The 22,938-nt window shown below is 44.0% G+C and overlaps 1 protein-coding gene across 3 annotated transcripts in view; it reads left to right on the top strand.

The window, feature by feature from the left end:
• The window catches only part of LOC109434748 (constitutive coactivator of PPAR-gamma-like protein 1), a 102,524-nt gene that overhangs the window by 42,349 nt on the left and 37,237 nt on the right, over nt 1-22,938 (top strand). For all 3 annotated transcript variants that reach the window (XM_074330234.1, XM_019711969.2, XM_019711967.2), the window contains exons 6-9: nt 8,835-8,932; nt 9,181-9,461; nt 18,872-18,959; nt 20,760-20,987. In XM_074330234.1, the coding sequence (XP_074186335.1) occupies nt 8,835-8,932; nt 9,181-9,461; nt 18,872-18,959; nt 20,760-20,987 (695 nt within the window). The remainder of the gene's footprint in view (nt 1-8,834; nt 8,933-9,180; nt 9,462-18,871; nt 18,960-20,759; nt 20,988-22,938) is intronic.

Below are 22,938 nucleotides of genomic sequence, written 5' to 3'. Positions count from 1 at the left end.
TGTTATGAGGCCTGATCTGCAGTATGTGGTCCTTTTCAGAGTGAAAAGAAAAAAAGAATGTGTTCCAGTTCATACAATTTTTGCACTGTGGACTCCCCAAAATTATCCGTTCTTAGATAGTTTTAAAATAAATTACAGGTGAGATTTGCGTTATTTTTTAAAGCGTTTACTATGTCAGAAACACTGTGTTGGGAAATGGGGATCTAGAGATGATTATAATTTTGTTCTCTCCATTACAGCACTTAACATAAATCTAATCTCACCAGAGACTCCCCAGTCTAAGTGAAAGCACAAGTAAGATATGTCAAAATGGAGTTGCCAGCAATGTTTGGTTCCCTGGTTGAATCAGTAGTTCTCAAACCCTAGCTGTGCTTCAAAATCAATGGCAGAATTTAAAAAATAACAGACAACACAGAAATGCTAGAGGCTACCTCAGGTCGGCACATGTAGACTTTGCAGGCACGAACTAATCCTAGTATATTTGTAAAAAGCCACCCAAGTGAAACCAAGGCCCATTGAGTCTGAAAAAAACATGTTCGGTGTCTTCCTCGCCTCCCTCAGTAAAAAGTAGATGAATTCCCACTGCACACCTATCTGAATGGCCCAAATCTGAAACACTGATACTACCACAAATGCTGCAAGGATATGGAGCAACAGGAATTCTCATTGCTGATGGGAATGCAAAATGGTACAAAATTAAATATACTCTTACCAGAGGATCCAGTAATCACATTCCTTGACATTTACCCAAAGGAGATGAAAGCTTACGACTACACAGAAACCTGCACGCAGATATTTATAGCAGTTTTATTCATAAGTGCCAAAACTTGGAAGCCACCAATATATCCTTCAGTAGGTGAATGGATTCACAAACTGTGCTACACCCAGATAATGGAATATTATTGAATGCTAAAAAGAAGTGAGCTGTCATGAAAGCCATGAAAAGACGTGGAGTAACCTTAAATGCGTATTATTACTAAGTGAAAGGAGCCCATCTGAAAAGACTGCATACCATATGATTCCCACTCTGGTGACATTCTAGAAAAGGCAAAACTATGGAAACAGTAAGAAAGGCAGAGGTTGCCAAGAATTGGGGGTGAGAAAGGAATGAACAGGAAGAGCACAGGATTTTTAGGGCAGCAAAACTTTTTTTGATGATACTATAAGTAGATACATGTCCTTGTAAATTTGTCCAAATCCTTAGAATGCACAAGAAGAGAAAACTCTAATGTACACTGTGGACTTCAGTTAATAATAAGATAACAATACTGGATCTCAGTTGTAACCCAATGTACTACAATAATGCAAGGTGTATACTTTCTCCTTAAGTTTTCTGTAAACTAAAACTGCTCCAAAAAAAGTCTATTAATTATAAAAGAGTAAATGAGCTCCTCAATGTGTTCAGTTCATGGCAGGCCGTGTGCTGGGTGCTGGACAAGGTGATAGGCCAGATGGACGTCATCCTTGCTCCTGTAGTTGCCTGAGAGGAGGGATCTTACAGGAATGGGAACAGGAAGGTGAAGGAAGACCAACCTGATTGAACTCGTGCTTGATTAAAGCAGTGCCTGCCTCTGATGAAGTTCAAGTTTGGGGGTGATGTTTGATGCAGGGTAGGAGTTTTGCAAGGTGACAATAGGGAGGAAGTATATACAAAGGACAGCAAGTGAAGGTCCCCAGGTGAGAAGATAGGGTATGAAAAAAACCAAAGAGTGTGGTTGGAGCACAGGGAGCAGGGGAAAGAGGTCCCGTGATGCTTGTCAGGCTGGGTGCAGTGGCCAGGCACGGCCTTTGGTTTTAGACTTCACTCCTTAGGACCACAAAAACTCATTGAAGGATTTTTCGTTATAGAAACTTGTTTTGAAACTATCGTCCACACAATGTATACAGGAAATAAACATTAGTGGAATATTAGTCATACTAGGGCCCTCTCCCCATCTCCTTCCCCTGTCCTCCAGCACCCTGAAATTTGTATTAATGGTCTTGCTTTTGGTTATTGTGTTTGTGCCCTGAGTACTAATTGGAGCTGTGGAAGTAAGCGGGCTTCCCTGCGGAGGTTTTTCTCTGGAGGACACACTCTGTACAGAGGTCCTGCCTGGGGTCAGGGAGAGGAGGTGGAACTGGGAGCAGAGAGCAGTGCAGCTTGAGGCAGAGTTGGGACAAGAACAGTTGTCAGCAGAGGTGGGGAGGAGGCTGCTGTGGCACTCACAGCTACCAAAATAGGTTTTAGCTTTGCAGCTTCGCTGGTGCTGCTGGACATCAGAGAGGGCAGGGTAGGTGGCCAGCAACTGTCCTTCAGACACCCCTGTGGTCACTTCCATAAAGGCTGGGGCTTGACGTGGGTGGGAGGATTGAACAGGCTTAATCTGATATGGGGACGATGAAAGCCGAAGGGCGGGGTTGACAGAACCCCTGGTCCCTTGGAGCACAGAAGTAGGGGGTCTGGTGGGGACCACGGGGGGCTGCAGGGCAGCAGAACTACCCGGCAAAAGAGAATTATGCAGAGGACCATGTTGAAATCAGAGCTATTGCTACTGGGCAAAGAACAGACTCTACACAGTGAGCACAAGAAAGGACCGCTGGCTCTCCCGAATGCCAGGGTGTTGGCAGGGGTGCCCTGAGTCCTGACAGGCCCCCAAGGCTGACCACATTCTACTAGAGCAGGTCAGAGGATGCCAGTTCACAAAATGCCAAATACTGGTGACCGAATGTACAAGAGAACAGAAATCACTGCCATCCTAACTCCAGTGATGGGACTCCAGCTTCAGGGCTGGGACTCAGAAGGACATCTGTGCAAATGGATGAGCAGAGGGGAAAGGACATAACTGCCCACGCTGCTCCCGAAGCTTGACCTCACCCTCCTGCCCTATGGTCTGGCTGCAGCTGGGCCTTGGGACTGTAGAGGGTCTGACCATGAACGTACTGCACCATCACTTGCCCGTTCCCACTCGGCAGTGTGCCTTTGAGACTGCCCGTCACTTCACATAGGTTTGCCTTTTTGTTTTCAAATCTTGTCTGAATCCCACGCTGCAGTTGTGCTGTTATCTACTTAACCTGTGTCTTGTGGTCATCATCCAGAGTAGTTTCAGTTGTTTTGCTATTCTACTTTAAAAAAAATTTTTTTTTTGGTCACCTGGCATTCAATATTGTACTGTTGCTACACTTTACTAATACGTTTTGAAATTTAACTTTCTTTTAAAATTTATGTAATATTCAGTCTTATAGCTTTGCTTACTAAGGTCACCCTTTCCAAGGTTTTTAATTTTTTCATTATGCAAAGCTTTAAATATAACAAAAGAATACGAAAGAGAATATCATGAGCAGTACTGCACCCACTGAACAGGTTTAATAAGTGATAATGTTTGCTACACATGCTTTAACAAAATACCTGAGGGTTCTCTAAGTCACATGTCTTCCCTCAAACAGGCTTTTGTATTTTCTTACCTCATAATACAGAATAGTAGTGCTTTGATTTTTAACTAAATGCTGTTCATGTCCTGCACTTGCTTTTTTGAGATGTGTCCATGTTCATCTTTTTCGATTTTTATCTTTTTGAAGCTAATGCAGATGGCATTGATATCAGTGCTTAGGGTCTGACAGGGTAGATTCTGCCAGAGGGAAGCGAAGATGTTATGTTGAGTAGAAGGTCCCCTTACTCTTTCCTCTTCAACCCCAAGCAGATGTCGGCTTCTCTCAGTCCGTTCCCATGACCTATCATTGAGTTTTTAGTGAGTTTATGTTACTTGATGTGGTATGAAGTGAAACAGGCTTTTTTGTCTTGTGGCTTTTTGAAATGTCGTGCTTTTTTTAAAAAAACCTGAAAAGTAGTCATTTCTACGAATTGAAAATACATCTTCCTTTCAGCGGCTGTCTGGTTTAAACAACTGCAAGACGTGTCTTCCTGAGACCACTTGGCACACTCAGAAGAAGAATGCCAGTGACTTCCAAATAAAGGCCATTAGATTGTTCTTGTAGTTTGTGCTTTTCTAACATCCACAGATGGACAGAAAAAGACATATCCTGTTTTATCATAGACTTACAAAACCATGTAGGTGGCTGCATGTGATTTAAGTGTCCTTTTCTACTTTCTGGACTTTTACTCAGTCAGTGCAAGTACAAGCACAAGAATCCTTTGCTATTAAACACTTACGATGCAAACTCTGACTCGGTGAACCCAGGAATTGAATAGATTTGAGTAAAATTTGGGATGAATCCGTCACTACCCAGACTCTTGCTATTCAAGACTCAGGCACCAAGTGGACTTGAGTGATACTGTGTTCTGTGAGATCCATACACGCTATCCAGACTCAGGGACAAAAGATTTTTGGATACAAGAGATGCTTGTATGAGCCCCAGGCCCCCTTTCAACCTTTGAATATTCCTGTACCACAGTTAGGCAGCCAGAGCAGACTTGTCATTGTCAACCCTCTCTAGTTCTCAGAAAATTCTTACATTGACCTGGGATGCGCTTCCCTGCATTTTTTCCCCCATTGCCACCCAGAGTATGCCTGCTTGCTTTATCCTGATCTTGCTTTCTCGGCCCTGTACTGAGGCTTCTGTTGTGAGGACTTCTCTCCTGGACGGTGGCCTAGGACTCTTCGCGCGGAGCATGGCCGGCACTGCAGCTCCGGGCGGCCATCAGCAGCCCCAGCTCTGTGCTGCTAGGAGTTGGTGCTCCCTGGAAACCAACAAGGTTCAGTCCTTTCAAAGCTGGGGACGACTTCTGTCACCTCCAACCCAAAGCCCCCTGCCTCCCTGCCTCTGCCCTCCCGCCTGGTCTTTAGTCTGGCCCAACCTGCCTTCGGAAGCTCTTCGTCTGGGAGAGCATAGAAACAAATTGCATGAAATTCTCTTTCATACACTCTATGTGTGCCTTCTGTAGAATATTGACATTGACTAAATACATTTGACCCTTGAACAACATGGGGTTGAGGCTCTGACCTCCTGTGCTGTTGAAAATCTGCATGTAACTTTTGACTCCCTCAAAACTTAACCATAGTCATCCCTAGGTATCCACAGAGGATTGGTTCCAGGACCCCCCGGATACCAAAATCTGCACGTGCTCAAGTCCCTTACATAAAACGGTGTAGAGCAATGCATTGTGGACGCTCAACTGCAGATCGAAAACACTGCTTTCCATCCAAAGTTGATTCATTCCGGGGTGGTGAAACCCTGGGATATGGAGGGCTGACTGTGTATTTATTGAAAAATTTGCACATAAGTGAACCCGTGCAGTTCAAGTCCATGTTGTTTAAGGGTCAACCCATTTAAGGGTCAAACCATGTAAATCCATTTCAACATGGTTAATGTAGTTGGAAAATTCTGCCTTGTTTTTTGCGAGCATTGAATACTACCGTGTTTCCCCAAAAATAAGACCTAGCCAGACAATCAGCTTTAATGTGTCTTTTGGAGCAAAAATTAATATAAGACCCAGTCTTATTTTACTATAAGGTCTTATATTAATTTCTGCTCCAAGAAAACCATTAACAGCTGATTGTCGGGCTAGGTCTTTAGGGGAAACATGGTAGTGTTAGTTGGTAGGAAACATTGATTTATTTAATCTTTGTGTCTTAATTTTCAAAGCTGTATTTTTTTGTGTCACACTTGGAAATCATGCGTCTACCTGTCTGCATTATAGAATTTAAAAAATATATTACTTTGTTACTATTTTGTTTAATGTAACGTATCTGCAGTAACATGCCCAGTAATAGATGAATATTTGTTAGGTTGAGTTAGGGCTGACTAGTGCTCAGTAGAGCTTCTTGGTTAATGCCATTCTTTTTAAAAATTCTATCTTATTTGAATTTAGAGAAAAGCTGGACAGCTTCATACATGTATAGTAAGTAACTCGGGAATGGATGTGGAATAATGTGTCTTGTCTATGAGAGTACACAGCTGACTAAGCACAGATACAAGGGCTGCAACGCATGCTTCTTTTCTCTTATTTTCAAAGGGGTCTTTAATATTTAAAAAGTAATTTTTGAATTATGGAAATGTTTTCCATATAGTAATTAAACAGGTTTTTCTCCTGTCTTCTGTCTTCAGTCGTGTGCTTTTCTAACAAAAGCCTGCCTCTCTAGTGTTTGAGAAAGGAGAATGAGAAACTGGTGATGGAGATCTCCACTTCGTGATCCAGTTGTCAGTTCTGAGAAAGAGGTTCCTGTCACAGAGCAGACAGACTATGGCTCTGCTTTGCTGCCCAAGGACTTTGAGGACAAGAGCTGATTTACAAGGAGGCATGCAGTACACAGAGACAGGCCCTGGCTCGTTAGGCATTTCTGCAGCCTTCAGAGAAATGTAGACAAATTAATTCACTTGTTGGACTAGGTTATGATAGAATAGTAACCAGCTCTGTGGATTCTCAAAGGTTTATTTGAGGTCAGTGATTGCCAGGTGATTTTAGAAAATGTCCTTTCCTTGGAAAGCATTGCTTTTAAGTTATAATATAGTGTGGGCTTTTTGGTTTTAAGGAAAGTTTGTGCTCTTCAGGAAGTTCATAGCATATAATGGCCAAAAATAGAGTGAAACTAAAACGCTCATCTTCATTTGAATGGTGAGGGTGCATAATTGATTCCCTTTCCGTATATATTACTGAGAAGTTAAGCGTGGTAGGTCAGCTGCAAGAAACTGCAAACTAGACTTTTTATAGTGATTTAAATACATTAGAGCTTAAATGGATTTCATGATAACCTTTGGTCTAAAATCTGGTCATGACTCGGAATCACCTGAGAGGTGACTGTAACAGTTACCTGTTGTGTCTCACACTCAGAGGTTTGGACCTTACAGACTTACTATTTGATCAGGAATGTCTCCTGTGTGTGCATGTGTGTGTGGTTGCGAGAGTGAGTGAGTGACTGGGTGTGTGCTGCCAGCCCCACGTGCATATGTGCCAACATAACCCTTCCCAGCCACTGCCCCACAGTCGGCTCTGTTTGGTGGGAGGTGGAAGCTGGGCTGAGCTTTCCCTTCCTGGGAGGTAGGGGGTGGGGGAGTCATATGACTAGGGCATCTTTGAGCTTGAATGGGAGGCACTTGGACATGGGATCTTCCAAGGGACTGTGGCTTCTGAGGCTCATCAGTCCTCATGGGTGGGAAGAAGTTAACAATTGTCCCGCTCTCCTGGATGGGGTGTGCCCTCCTGGGTCCACCAGGACTGAATTAGCACAGGGTGCCCCGGTTAGGCGGCAGTGGGAGTTCTCTTTCAGAGAATGAGGGGGAGGGTTTGGGGTACTTTATTATGTTTAGTTAAAATAAATGTGTTTCTTTATCTTGGCAAGCTGGCTTGTGGGTTGTATGATTCTCACCTGGTGTTGCTCAGATTCTGAGGTTGGAGAAATATTAATACTTTTTCTGGTAAAGGACATTGGAGTTCAGGTATCTTTAGGTTTGATTTTATTATATTTAAAAAACAAAACAAAAAAAAAACCTAAGGAAGAGATTGTGTAGCCATGAGGGCTCAAGTGAGCTCTGTTGTGTGTTTTCACAGTGTGTGTTTTCTCTGCATCTCGGGGCTCATGGTGCCCCCAGGCCTGTCCTCACGGTGACCTCGCATGGCACCCCATACCTAGGTGTTCAGCATATGAACGAAGCCTGGAGGAGTCTCCTGCCTGTTTTATTGCATTAGCAAATGCAGTGGTACCTCGGTTTTCGAACGTAATCTGTTCTGGAAGACCGTTTGAGTTCTGAAACATTAAAAAACCGAGGCACGGTTTTCCATAGAAAGTAATGCACAATGGATTAATCCATTCCAGACCTTTAAAACCAACCCCTAAAACTGCAAATTCAGCATGAATTTTACTGTCTAATGATACCGTAGATCTATAAAATTTACGGCGTTCGTAAACCGAAATGTTCGTCAATGGAGATGTTCGAAAACCGAGGTACCACTGTAATTAATTCCTGATGCTTTGAAGTGGTGTTGGCAGCAGGCCACACCCATCCCTTGTCTGGGTGCAGATCACTTGGCTGACTTTGTACAGCTGGCAGCACCCAGCCACCTATCCTCAGACCTGCAGGGTGAGCGAGGGTTGTGGACGTGAGGTGTGTGGGCCACTGGCTGGGTTGACTGCTCTGTATTACGTCATAAAGCAGATGCAGGACCCACTCCTGACATTGTGTGTGCAGCCGCTTCTCCACATGGCCTTCTGTTCTGTGCTTCACTGTGACAGATAAATATAATGGGGAGCAAATGCCAGCATACATCAGAATAGGTTTACAAAGTCGTGTTCTGGGAGAATGCAGAATCCCACGTTACCAATCCTATAATGCATGTTAAAATGTGTCACCTGATTGTAGTTTTGCTGCCAGTGAAAAACAAACCAAAAGGCAGCAACGACCACCCTTCACTTTTTATATGTAAAAGCTTACTAGTAACTAAGACCCTAGGTTGAGTTTAAATAGAAAAATTCCATTGCTTCACGAATGGAAGGGGAACTGTTATGGCCCTATTGCATTCCTTAGTGCTACAGTACCACAGGGATCGAGCTTTGTCAGCAGTGAGCAGAGACCGGTTGGTTGAGAACGCCTGTCCAGTTAAAGATGGACAGACCAGGCATTCAAGGAACCAAACAAAATCGAAAACACTACCAGAAATTAACTGAAAATTCTTAAAAGTTAAAATTCTAGCCCCAGTGTATAAAATTCACTATCATAAAATTAAGTCTTCTTTAATGTTAAACATAAATTTCTAAAGGTTTCTGAGAAATGGGACCCATGGTGTCCTGGCACCTGAGAGGTACAGGCCAGATGGGACCCTGCTAGCCACCATGGTGGTGTCCAGGGGAAGTGTCCTCCGCTCACAGTTGTTTTATTGCTTTCTCTCCATGTTGGCGAAACAGCCAGACCAAATCCATTTGGAATGCCTGGGATAGTGCCGCCGTACGCTCCCCCCCAGATGCTCAACATTCCACAGACCTCTCTGCAAGCCAAACCCATGGTAAGGCCTTTCCTCCTTCCTCCCATAGCCACCCTGTCCTGCCTGAGGGACAGCTGGCCTTGACAGCTGCGTATGCATCAGATCTTAACGAACACTAAAATAATGTCTTTGGCTCTTGAATTGATATGTGAAGCAGGTGTCAGTGTTTGTTGAGTTAAAACTTAGCCGAGACCAAGCGTGCTGACAGGAGCCGGGTCCTGCAGGCAGCTGGTGCACGTGTGACCTCTGCCCTCTGCCCTCTGTTTCAGGCTCCGCAGGGGCCCAGCCCAGGCACTCCGGGTCAGGGTCCACACCCGTACAGCCTCGCTGAGCCGGCCCTTACTTTGGAAACAAGTGGAAAGAATCTGACTGAGCAGAACAACTACAGTAACATTCCTCACGAAGGAAAACATACTCCACTGTATGAACGGTCCTCCCCGATCAACCCAGCTCCGAGCGGTAGCCCCAATCATGTGGACTCAGCCTACTTTCCGGGTTCTTCTACGTCGTCATCTTCAGACAACGATGAAGGCAGTGGAGGAGCTGCAAAGTGAGTGCTGGGTTTCTTGTGTAGCTCTAGTCCCTGGGAAAGCTGGCTGACTGGCCCATAGCACCGAGTGTTGTGCTCAGAGATGCGGCTTATTGCAGGTGGGTGAGGGTGACTGCCGGGCGTGGGGCTCCTTAGACACAGAGCAGAGGGGGCTGGTCTCAGCCATTTCCACAGGGCTTCCAGGGTAAAAGTCTGTTCTGCCTGCCCGTGGCCTCAGCCGCTCCTCTGCTGGGTTAAGAGTTTTAGGAAAGTTGCTCTGTGCGACCACCAAATGTGGTAAAGCTGTCTGGTCAAGTGCTACTGACCCTAACTCTCTCTCTGATTTCTCTTGCTGTTTCCCCCCGACTGCTACCCTGGAAAGCATTTTAAGTTAGATGCCTGTGACTTTCAGGAACTCTGAATTTCCTCTCTTCCTGAGTTCAGCAACTCAAATCCCAACTCAACAGCTCATGGGACTATAATCAAAACCCTAGAAATCTGCCAGACCCAGGTTGGAGTTCTTCCAGAGAGGAGTATTTTAAACAACGTGTGTCCCTAAGTAAATGAATTTGCAAATAAATAATTTGTTAGAATCTGACCGAGGAAGTCTTAAATGCACAGTCTTCCTCTTCCTCTCATTAAATCACCATATGTGTCAAGAAACCTGATTCCAGTAAAAGAAAAGAAAAAAGGAAAAGAAAGCGTCTTTCCTTTACATCTGCATCTTCTTTTCCTGGGTTTGAACTGTAGTTCACGGGGCAGATGCCAGGGCTAGCTAGTTAGCTACATGTACCATTTCCAGTCTTCCTGCAAGTTCTTACTGGATGTGTCACTTTACACTGAAGATTTTTCTCCTCTTTTGTCCTGCTTTTCTCCCCCCATTTGTAAAATAGCCACTAATGTCTGCTGACCTCAGCCAGCAGTTACCAAGGCATTTGCTACCATCCAAGGATTGTGTGATCTCTGGAGCAAAGAAGTATAAAATGCATAGAATTATATGTGATCCTAAAATTCTAAAATGAAATGAAAACTCATAACATTCAAACTTTTAAATTAACCTTCTGGAAAGAAAATACATTTAAGATCTACTGAGTTAGAATCTCTGGGTTGGGGCTCAGAAATCTGCGTGTGTAAATGAGCACCCAGTGACTCTTCAGCGCCTGGCGGTCTGAGAACAGCTGATAGATGTCTCAGAACCCGTTCCCCTCTGGAATTGTAAGGCACCATGAGTTTTCTTTTAAAAACCAGCTCATGTCAGCAAGATCAAGGTTATCTGTTTAGTACAGGTTCACCTGAATGAGAATCATTCTTTCCAGACCTGAAACACAGGCAGAAATAAGACACGAAGCAGAAGCATGTACTCTGGCTCAGTCCTGTGTGGTGATGCGTGTGGATGCCAGCAGCGGCCTGGCGTGGGGCGGGCTCCTGGCGACCCTGTTCCCTCAGGTAGTGGTTCGTAGGTGAAGTGAGTGCCCACCTGATTTGGCACATTGCTCTGTTAGGAGGTGAATTGAACTTGAGGTGAGTAAGATTCCCTGAGAACCCCTTCCTTCCTTCTGTGGAAGGATTTGTAAAATAGCCACTAATGTCTGAATCCTTCTGTGGGAGGATTCAGCTCTTCCCTGTTCCCAAAGGTCCTGGTCAGCGTCGCCTTCCCTGGAGCTGTCATCGCTTCCAGTTACCTCTCTCACTTCTGTCACGCGCTTGTCCACAACACCCCCAGCTGGTGTTGTCACTGTTTTGCGGAAGGGTCTCTGAAAGGCGGACGCGGTGTAGGGTGCGTACGGGCATCTTGCCCTCCCCGAGATGAGAAGTGCGCGGAGCATGTCCGTAGCCGGGCGTCGAAGACTGGGTCAGGTTGTGTGGCTTAGCAGGGCCTTAATTTCCTTGAATCTGCTTCCCTATTTATTACAGCAAATGAGAGACAGAAGGGTTAAAATTGAGAGGAGGAAGGGAAGGACAAGGAAATAGAGTGCTTGTGCCTGAGACTTCGGTGTCATAAGCCAAGCAGAGTAGGACCTGGGATCGGCCTTCGTCACAGGCATCCTTTGCTTATGGCAGGATGCCAAGAGGGGCCATGGTCTTAATTTCAGGATGAGGGTTCTAGCTTGTCGGAGGAGTCATGTGTGTCTACTTGAGACCATGCGTAGGACGGTACGTCATTCTCTTAGTTCAAAACTGTGGGAACAGTAAGTCAGGAGATGGTAACTTTTGGTTTGGACATGAATTGGCACCCCTGGACCTACAGCATGCTCTCAGGGTGGTCTTGAGGGAAAGAAGTCCATCCATTCAGCCAAGCAACACTTGAGCACTTGCTGTGTACCAATGAGCACGGGCGGAGGGCAGTACAGACAAGGGATGGTATAGGCGGTGTACAAAGAAGTGAGCAGCCTCAGTGGTGAGTGTACAGAGAAAATCCCGGACGAGAGGAACTGGAGGTGGGAGCTCTTCCAGAGAGGCGAGATTTGAGCTGTGGCAATGGGGAACAGAGCCAGACATATGCAGGGTGGAAGAAGGGGAGGCCTGACCAGCAGCAGGTCACGTGAGGTGGAGGCTGCATAGAGTCCAGTCTGACTCTGTTCCCAGTGTGATGTGGAACATCTACAACATTTGCTTAGAACGCCCTGGGGCTGGAGAGATTGTACAGTTTCTTCAGAAATGAGTTTGCTCCGAACTGGGTGTCATTGTCCTCGGGATGGACAGGTGACTGGGTGGTCGGGCCGTTTAGCTTGGAAATGACTCCAGTCGGACTCTAGCAGCTCCGGTCCTAACAGCTTCTGCAGATTGACTGTAGAAATGTTTGTAGTTGCTGTACTTACAGCTTTCTTTGACTTGTGCAACATCAGAGGAGGGGGCATGCCACCATCCCTGGGTGTGTCCCTCCCTGTCCGTCAGCCCTCATCACCCTTCCCTGTTCGATGCCCTCAGGCATTTGCATTCCCTCCGCGGTATTTCCCACAGGTTGGTAAACAATACCAGAATGTTGAGGAGTCTACAAAATGAGTGGTTTCCCCAACAGAAAATCAATGACTTTTTTTTAAAGGACAGTGCTGATGGTGATGGGACTGTTACAGAAGAGAATTATCCCCACCCCACCACAAAAAAGCTTCCTACAAATTAAAAAGATAAGTGTTTTAAATGGCAAAGAATATAAACGTGCAGTTGACAGAGGAAACACGGGTGGTCAATAAAATATGAAAGGGTGCTGTCCTTGTTCACTAAGAAAATCAAAAGAATGCAATGTAAAACATAAGATACCTTTTTTAAACCTATGGAATTGGCAGACATTTATTTTTGAAGATAAAGTTCAGTGGGGAAAATGGTAGTTGGTGGGACACGAGGTCTTGGCTCTTCTGACAGGTCCTCTGCACTGGTGGTGTCTGCACTCCCCGGAAGGTGAGCACCATTAGAGCTCAAAGGTGGGTGTGGGGTGCATGGCATCCATGTTGGCAAGAGTAGAGGTGTGTGTGCCCCAACTCCAAAGAATGTTCTGATATGAAACAAAGTCATGCTCAGGTGTCTTGTGAAACATCACTTGCTCAGATGACAGCTGGCTGTGAATGTGCCTCCTGGCTGGTCTTTGGGTTGAGACAGTAGCACCTTCACTATGTGTGTGTGGATATATACATAATGTATGTACACGTGTGTGTGTATGCTGGGCAGGCCATGTCCTGTATCTCCCCCCACCTCCCCTTTTTAAATATCTTACCCAGCATTTTACCTTCTTCAGCTGGGAGTATTCAGGTGTCTTTCCCACCACACTGCTGCAATGGACATCCTGGTTTGTTGCTGTCTTGAAGTGGACACATGTCCCTGGGGAGTTTGCAGGTATCTTTGTTGGACAAGGAGTCTAGAGCTGCAAGAGGCCCCCTGCGCACAGCTGGGGTGAGTCGGGTGTCCCCACCAGGGTTGAGATGAGCTGCGTGGGCGCCACTGGAACTGTCCCTTCACCTGCAGAATCGCAGCCTCCAGCTCTCGCTCTGAGGACTAGACCAGGCCTAGGCAGTCATTCCAGACCCATGACAGTTGTTTTGAAGCAAGTAAGAAAGGTGCTGCTTTCTAACTAAATAATTGTTTCTCCTATTCTTTTACTTAGGGTACAATCAATGTATACTTCTTGCTCTGTTCTTGGTTAAAATTTAAAAAAAAAGAAAAAAAGCGGCGTTCTTGTTTTTCTTCTCTTCCTTGCTGGCCTTTGCCAAATCTTTGTAATCCTATTTTTGTTGAATTAAGAATTATAATTGGATCCTACTGGAGGTGTTTATTTTATATTATTTTCATAGATTCATTGGCTTTTAGAATTGAGGTTGCTAATTTGAAGATTTCAGTTCTTTATCTTTTTTCTAATTACCATCTCATTCAAAGTTATAGAATTGAAACATTAGAAAACACAACATAGGAAATCCCCCATGATCCCACATCTAGAGACACAACTATTTTCAAAACATTGGTGAATATTCAAACACCTTATTTTTCACTGTACAACTAACATTGGTTTTACAATACTGGGATCTTTTCTTAGGGACAGCAACTTGCCTTTTTTCTTTTCTTCCTTTTTCATGCTTACTCTACTACGTAAGTATATATTCTGATTTACGTTTTACCTGCCCTAAGGTACCTGGTCCCAGGCTAAATACAACTGCAGGTTTTTTCTGATTGTTACACTATTGTGCCAAATAGTGACTTACATTTACATTTTCACTTTTTGACACAAGGTAAGATTTCTAACATCTCTTAAAAATGATTTTGAATTACTTGTATGTGTTGGCAAAAATTAATAATCGCTGTGCCTGTATGTGTTGTAGCCATCTGCTGATCCATGTAGGCAATTTATATCTACCTTGTCCGACTCTGAACCATCCCTGGTGGGCGGGAAAGGGGCGGCTCCAGCCAGTAGTACGGTGGGAGGCCCTGATGGTGGGTGGAGCCCTGATGGTGGGAGGAGTCCTGACGAACTTGGGAGAGAAGCCCTGGCTGACTTGCATAGGAAGTCATTCGAGACCAGTACTTTATCTTTTCCTGACTTTTTATGAAAGAGCCCAAATGTGTGGTGTTAGCTTAATTCGGAGCCTGCGGAGACTGTACCTACAAGGTGTTTGTATATATGACTTGCGACTTCCCTCGCCAGGGAGCTCAGACCTTCGCACTCTGTAGTACAGGCCACTCTGTCAGAACCTTGTTGGGATTGGGGTGAGCTGTTGAATGAGAATAGCTGTGAGTCGAGTCCCCATTCCATTCCCGAGTTGGAGAGCAGACAGAAATGAAAATGTACGCACGCTTACTGAACGTCAGGTTCACTCAGTTTGACCATACATGTGACCTTACACACACTAGATATTGTTGCTGTGGATTTGATCTTTTACTTTTCTTTCATGTTGTTTTCTTATCTTTTGGTTTTATTTGCCTTCATTCTTCCTTTCTAATTGACAAGTAAGTCAGCTGTGGTCAGCGCTTTCTTCCTTTTCTGCTCCATCAAGGTAAACCACACCCATGGCAGTGGAGACAGAAGTGAGAAGTCTCTGTGACTGGTCAGACACTTTCACTCGGCGTGAATGTATACCGGTTCATTTCCATCCTGACATCACCAGCCTGCTGTGTAGAAAAACGTGCAGGAGAGCATTCAGTGGTTAGGACAGTTTGCTCTCTTCAACCCACTTTACTGCAGAAAAAGCCCCAAGTGTCCTGGAATGAGTTGAGGCCTTGCCACACCTCTCAGAGTCCACAGCGCCCAGAGGAGTGGTGCTGGCCTTTCTCCCACCACTGTTCCTGTGTTGTGAGAGTCGTTCTTTTCTATTGATTGTCAGCCGCATTGAACGTGCCTGTGAAATCTATCCTGAGACTGGCTTTTCCTTGTAACAGCATGTGGTCACGTCTGGAATGGTGGGTCGGGGTCTGAGTCACTCACTCTTGCTGTAGCTGTGAAGGGGTTCCTTCTCTCTGAGCCTGAATTTTATCAGCAGTGACTTGTGCCTTGGGGTGTACAGGAGAATTCCACAGAGAGTTCATACAGGCTTCCTGCCCTGGCCACCCACTTCCTGTGGCCCGTGTGGGTCTCAGCAGGTCCCCCGGGCATGGCTGATGAAACATGTCTGTGTAAGTGGTTCCAAGTATGACTGAAGTGTGAGCAGTCGTGTAGAATGAACTGTATGTAGAAATATTCAGAAATCGCTAATCCATCTGTTTTTCAAGGCAAGGCATTTGTCATATTCAAAATTGTTGTTTTCTTAAGTTGTAAAGCAATATAGTTTTCCTACTGAAATATTCATATAAGTTCTGTGTGATCTTAGATGGGACAGGCTTTCTACTTGGGTAGCAAGCAGGGTCTCCCCGCTGCACTGTCCCATGTGCTTTTGTGGTTGCTCATCGACAGACTCCAGAGACCCTGGGGCAGATCAATCACGAGGGTTGTCACACCTTGGGGGCTGCAACATTAATGAGCATTCCTTGGTTGTGCTTTATGTCACATAACAGAGAAGCCAGGTTTATGCCTTCTTTGCCATAATACCTTTAGGCTACAGTTAATGTGGTTTGTCCGTGCAGTAGTGGGTACCTGCTCGATGGTGGCTATGTGTTCTTATTGTCACAGAGTTTATAATTAATTATGAAAACAGACAATAATTACAAATAGTGATGAAGTGACACAAGCCATAAAGGAAACAGCAATGAAAGTAGCAGGGATGGAGGGGTGGGGGCTGGTCAGGGAAGGCTGCACTAAGGTGACATTGCATCTAAGATGTTCAAGAAGGGGCGTCATGTATGAAAACTTGAGTCTGCCCTGAAGAGGTCGGGGTAGCAATCCAACAGAGCGTGGAGGATCATTGTAATCAGTATACCTGACAAAGAACTTGTATCCAGAACAGGTAATGACTTCCTATAAGTCTGTAAGAAGAATCATGTAGAAAATATGCAGAACGTTTGAACAGGCACACCACAGTGATGTCACCCATGGAGACAGGGGTGCTTATCTTCATCTTATCAGAGACGTGCACGTCAGACTTGCTGAGGGTCACTGCCTCCCCTTGCAGATGCTAACATGAGAATGACCGAAAGTACTAAGTGTGTCACGGGCGGGCACCTGGGCTCTCCTGCAGGGCTGGATTGGACCCTGTCGTGGGGTTCTCCCATGACGGGATGCATACAGCAAGAAGTCTGAACCAGCACTGTGAGCTAAAGCCACCAGACATGAAAAGTGTACAGTTGTATGATTCCATTTATTTGGTATTCAAAACCAGGTAAAGGCATCTTTGCTGCTGTTGTAAATCAGAATAACATTATCCTTGAGGAAGGAAGTCACTGGAGTGGACCAAGGAAGGTCTCCTGCGTGTCAGCCCTGCATCCCTGGTTGCTTCTGTGGTGTGTTCCGTTCCTGGGCGCGTATTACACTGTTCACTGTGACTAGTGCATTTTTTGTAGCCATATTATACTTAAATGTTTAAAATTACAAGTAATAGATGTCATAGCTCTTTATAAAACTTGTAAGTATCCAAGTAATTGGTTGTAAAATTTCACTGAATAAATGTCACGGACATTTTTATGAAAAGGTACATGAGCAGGTCTGTTTATACCACATCCTGCATTACTTCAGAGTTGCTAGCCTCTCCTCTCCATTTCTTGGAATACGCACTCTGGACGTGTGTGTGACAAGGTTGTTCACCCTCTGTTGCCCTATTTCACAGACTGTGGCACACTTACCACATAATGAGTTTAGTGATTCATGTCCTGACTGGTATATAATCAGTGAATAATTGACTGCGATTCACTTCCTGAACCTTTCACCCATATAGTAGCTGCTCTTTTTGATTTTAAACAGAACTACTGATCACAGCTGTTGGAATACTTCCATTTTTGGGGATGCTTCCTCCTCATCACTAGTGTTTCCTTTAGTTTTATAAAATTGTAGCCTAAAATCAATCATATGAGTAGCAAACATGGACAGAGCAGTGGTTTCTCTGCGTCCTTACTGAAGACTTGGAGCCTGGACGTGGGGTGATAGCAGCTGGGCTGCCCCCATTTCATGTGGGGGCTTCCTGGATGTCCCATCCTGCTGTCCCATCCCATGACTGGGATAGAGGAGCTGCAGAAAGGCTCTAAGACAGCACAATGTGGACACAATTCTTGGCTTAAGATGGGACAGTCTTCTAATCACTCCTTTCTGCATGGTTTTGTTTTTTTTGTTTGTTTGTTTGGGGGTTTTTGATAGTAGAGCTAAAATGTCAATTGGAAGATAGGATTAGCGGGTCTTAAAATCTCTCCAACTGTCAAGTGGATCAGTCAGGAAAGGCAAGCCAATGGAAAGCTCTGGGGGCTGGCATGCATGTGTCCGGCACTGATTGTAGGGTGTACTTTGGCTTGGTGCCTGCAGGAGAGGGATGAGTGAAGGGCGAGTGCCCGGAGATGCCTGGCTGCCTCACAGCTGTGTTGTGCTGTCTGCCGGGGGTTGCAGCACACGCATGGGGCCTGATCCCTGCTCAGGCCCCTCCAGGTTCCCTGCTTCCTCCAGGGCAATGCTTGCCCGGCACTGCAGTAAACTGTCTCTTACGTTGTGGTCTATAATGCATAAATGAATAAAGAATTCATGAAATAATACCATTCATACCACATTCACTGCATTCTGTTCTGTTCCATTTCAGTGTTTACAAAATGCTGGTTAAACCCACTAAATTGTTTTCCCAGGCTACTAATGGGTCAGACCCAGAGTTTTTAGAAAATACTGATTGAAATACCTCATTCTGGTCCTTTAGGTACTCTCTGATCTTCCCATCTCTTTTCCCCACCCTGTTTTTACTACTATGCCAAATAAAGCCATCCCCAAATAAGATTCAGTTAAGTCCCTATTGTCTGAGCTCACACACCCATCCCCTCTCCCTGGGCCTGGAAGGTGCCCTCTGCCCTGACTCCGCCTTGTACCTCACCCAAGCCTTAGCTCCCTACCATGCCCTTTCTCACGAGCAGGCTGGACGCCCTGTGCATTGTCACTTGACATGGAATACCTTACATGTATTTATAAATTATGCCTAATGTGATTCAGATAACATTTAACCTTCTACTGCCTGATAATTGCCAGTTAAATGTGATTTATTTTTTTTACCTTGTTTCTCCAAGATTACTGAGCTCCTTAAAAGCAAGGCTGCATTCGTGTCTTTTGTACCCCATGGCATTGGCACACCCTAGACCATCTTTAAGCTGAGTAGTTGGCATAGGTTAGTTGCTGGATGTTTTCTCTTCCACAATAAGTGGTTATCACCTACCCGTTTGGAGTAGGTAGAGAGTGCTCCTGTGTAGGGTTCTCTGTGGAGATAGTTTGTTGGGGGAGGTGAGATCATCAGTAAAGCACCGAGGTGTCCTTGAGTCTGTAACATGGGTCCTTGTTATCATGAGCATGTGTGAGAAGTGGTCAACACTAACAGTAATTGTGTTCATTTTTTGTTCAGCCATATCAGTGGGAACAAAATTGGCTGGGAGAAGACAGGAAGCCACTCGGAACCTCAAGCGCGGGGAGACCCAGGAGACCAAACAAAGGTAGTAGGTCTACACCTTTTAGTTTCTCAAGTTCTGGCTCTTTCAGCATGTGGTGGTAGGGATTGTTTCAAAGTAAAACATTCTCTCTCTTTTTAAGCATGTTATTATACAAGTAATATAGACATTGGCAGGGGTTGAGAAAAGGCAATCACAGACATTGGCTGGGGGAAGGGGGACCCACAGATATGGCGGGGGCAGGAGAAGGAGGGATCCCAGGGCCCTGCCATTTGCCTGCTCTCTTTGTACAGGGCAGGGTGGGGGCCCGATGGAAATCCACCCCTGTCTGCTGCCTGTATAGTCTGGTCAAGCACTTAGAGCCTTCCAGAGCTCTGCTCTTATAGGGTCTTTGTGGGGATTGAGAAAACACCTGGGATGTATACAGTAAAAATGAAAATAAACTATAATTCCATTTCCCCCTGTTTTCTGCTTCTACCTGTTAATAGTGATCTTTAGAAATATCTTTTTAACTGCAGAGCCATGTCTGTCCCCATATACGATCACTCAGATGAACAGGTCTCTGGTTGGAAGAGGCTTGTTTATGTACAAGGGCAAAATATTAGAAATCCATTTAAAACTCTGAAATACTCTCACTGTTGAATGATAATATAATCCTATAAAGCTTCGTGGATGCCTACTGTTTACAGAACACTTTCTAATTTTCAGTGGATTATGTCTATGTTCTGTAGAACGGGGAGTATAGAAATTACTTGTGAATTACCCATGAGTTATTCTTCTTAAGACCCATTTTGGCACTTTGTGTTTTAAAAGAAAATTAAGCCCTTAATTACATTGCATTGTAAAGAATACATATATTAAAAAAAAAACAAAAACAAAAATATATTAGGTTGGTGCAAAAGTAATTGCAGTTTAAAAGGTTAAAAATAATTGCAAAAACCACAATTACTTTTGTACCAACCTAATGTATTCTCTAGGGTGGCACAAAATCAGGTAATAACCAATATTATTTCCAACATTTATTGTGAGAAAGAAAAAAAAAGTTTATTGTGCAAATAATAATTCCTCTTGGTAAACAATTCAGACTTTGCTAAAGTTTATAAAGAGAAAAATTCCCTTCCCTCGGTCCCACTGCCTTGAGGCTATCCATCACAGGTGGTTGTTGGGTATACACTCTCGTTCCTGTTCTTGGCAGTTAGTTGTTACAGAGTGGATATTTTTCACCTAATGCTATACCAAGCACAGATTTCTGTGTCACTATATATAGATATGACTCATTATTTTTAATGGAATTAGCTTGGGTTTTTTTGCTTTAATTTTTGATAAACTGCTTCCTGTGTGTAATTATTTGGAGCGTTATAATGACCAAAGAGAATGCCTGAGTTTGGGTTTTTGTTTATTCTTTAGATACCAGTTATGGTATCTAAAGAGCGGGCCTGAATCAGGCCTAGATTTGAGTCCTAGCCCCACAAGTTACTGGTCATGTAACCATGGGCAAATGACATGCCCTCTGCAAGCATTAGTTTCCTCATCTGTAGAGAGGACGATACCTACTTGGTGTTAGGCAGGGTAGGGTCTCCAAGGAAATTGAAAACACAGGAATTGGCTACATGGGGTTAACAGACACAGAAAGCCACTGTTAACCCCACAGGGGCCCCCAGGGAGGAGCTGCAGTCCTCCAGGTTCCCGTCCCCCAACACAAGCACATGTGGGCATCCATTCCCTCTGTCCAAGTGGGAGTGGGTCAGTGCTCCCTCGGCCTTGATGGTGAAGATGTTCATCGTGTCTCTTCTGGACAGACAGTGTGACATGAATCCATTTTCCCTCTTGCCCATTGCTCTGTAGGCAGAAGGTTCGTCCACTGCCTCTTCAGGCAGCCAGCTCGCTGAAGGAAAGGGGAGCCAGATCGGCACTGTCCAGCCAATTCCGTGCCTCCTGTCCATGCCCACCAGGAACCACATGGACATTACCACCCCACCCCTGCCCCCTGTCGCGCCCGAGGTGCTGAGAGTGGCCGAGCACCGGCACAAGAAGGGGCTGATGTACCCGTACATCTTCCACGTCCTGACGAAGGTATGCACAGTGGTCACTCCGGGGGTGCAGGGCCGCCTGCTCCTTTAGAACTGTTTTTCTATCTTACAAACTATTTGCAACAAAATTCATTTTCCTCTTTCTAAACTTTGAGAAAAAATGATAAAAATTTATGCCTGTGAATACAATAAAAAAAGAACTTGGGAGAAGTCTCATTTTCCCATTCAGTGTAGTATAAAATATTTTTTAACTTCTAATTAATGACACATCAAATTATTTTCTGACTTGTAATTTTATTCTCTTCATTTCTAATTTCAAAATTTCCTACACCACATTTGTGCCTTAATGTCAGGTTTAATTCTAATGTCACATACAGTATCTGTCCTAGAAATGACCCCTTGTGAGTGGCTGAGTGCTTTGTGTATTTTGATTTGTCATTACCTCACTGAGTGCAATTTTTGTAGCACTTAAAGCAAAAAAATGGAATATAGGATTTGTAGCATCATAGTCAGAACATGTAATTTATCTTTTTACACAGTGTCCTAATTTCATATTATTAGTCTTATTAAGTGTATGCTTAAATAGTTATACAGTGTGGCATTAACTTGTCTTGAATCTTGGTGTCTTAGATGGATCTATGTGTATTTAAATTCCCTCAATGGGTTGTAGTCCTTATGTTGGTATTTGTTATCACAGACCCACAGTTTAACAAGTTACTTTAGGGACCAGATTTCTCATGCAGAATTGCTTTATTACTGTATATTTTATATATATATATATATATATATATATATATATATATATATGTATATATATATAATAACATGTTCTCATCAGTATCTATACCACCATATATAACCAGACTCTTTTCTTTCTATTTTCTGCAATCCATATGTGGTCTGTAAAATGGCGGCAGTGAATGCACAAGTCACTCCCGTTCCACAGCACCCCCAGCTGGACTTCATCCATTAACTGACCAATAGGAACATTGCTTACTTTTATAAATGAAAAGACATGAAGAATATTTAGACCAGTACTGTTTGTTCAGCTCCTTTGATTTATTTTTAAATTGTAATTGCCTCCGAATCTCATCTGTTATTTGATATGGGTATGCATGTATGGTATCACTTTTCAGATTATGATTGTTAAGGTAAACATTTTATTTTTCAGGTTCAACATAAATTATAAGAGTAAGTGAAAAGTTAACTGTTGCTGGAAAAGGATTTTGCTAAGTTTAAAGAGACCTAGGTTTTGGGAAGATTTCACCCTTTCCCCATGGGGTTATTTGAGGTGTAAATAAAGTTCCTGGGTCCCCACTCTTTCTGCCCTGCCACGTTGGTGGGTTTGAATCAGACGGTCAGTTAGATCGGTCTAGTGCTGTAAGCTGCTTATCCTCATTACTTAACTGATTTCAAGGGTGAATAAATACTGATAAAATCACTATGCTTGAGAAAAGTAAAGCTGACGGTCTTTTCAGACTTTAAAATGCCACCTAAAGTTTTCAGTGTATTAGGGAAAAGTTTAGACTGTAAGGCCTGCTACTTCCTGTGAGATGAGCAGCTCTGGTGTCAAATTGTCCCTGAGACATTTGCAGTGAGGTGAACCTTCGTAGGAATGTAGAGAGTTACCAAAACCTCATAATGAGGGAGTAAATACTCCCTAGATGAGAACGTTAATTAATGAGTATGAAGGTGCTAAGAATAAGGAGAAAGGCCAATTTTCAAATTAAATTTGTGTGAAAGAAACAGCAAATGTAGTGAAATTATTATTAAAAGAGTATATACTATGGATAAATTTAATAGACATTAAAAGTCATAAATATATTTCTATGTTGTGAATATACATAAATAAAATTCCTTGTAGAATCTCTGGAGATGTATCTTAATGCCATAAAATATCCAAGATAAGACCACAGGATTTTTGCAGATGGTCGCAGCAGTCGTTTGTCTCCTGGCAGCATGGTCCTCTGCCACAGTGAAGCCCCTGCCATGCT

The sequence above is a fragment of the Rhinolophus sinicus genome, linkage group LG04, assembly GCF_036562045.2.
Source record: "Rhinolophus sinicus isolate RSC01 linkage group LG04, ASM3656204v1, whole genome shotgun sequence".
In the NCBI taxonomy this organism is placed as follows: domain Eukaryota; kingdom Metazoa; phylum Chordata; class Mammalia; order Chiroptera; family Rhinolophidae; genus Rhinolophus; species Rhinolophus sinicus.
This window is presented reverse-complemented; position numbering and strand designations above follow the sequence as displayed.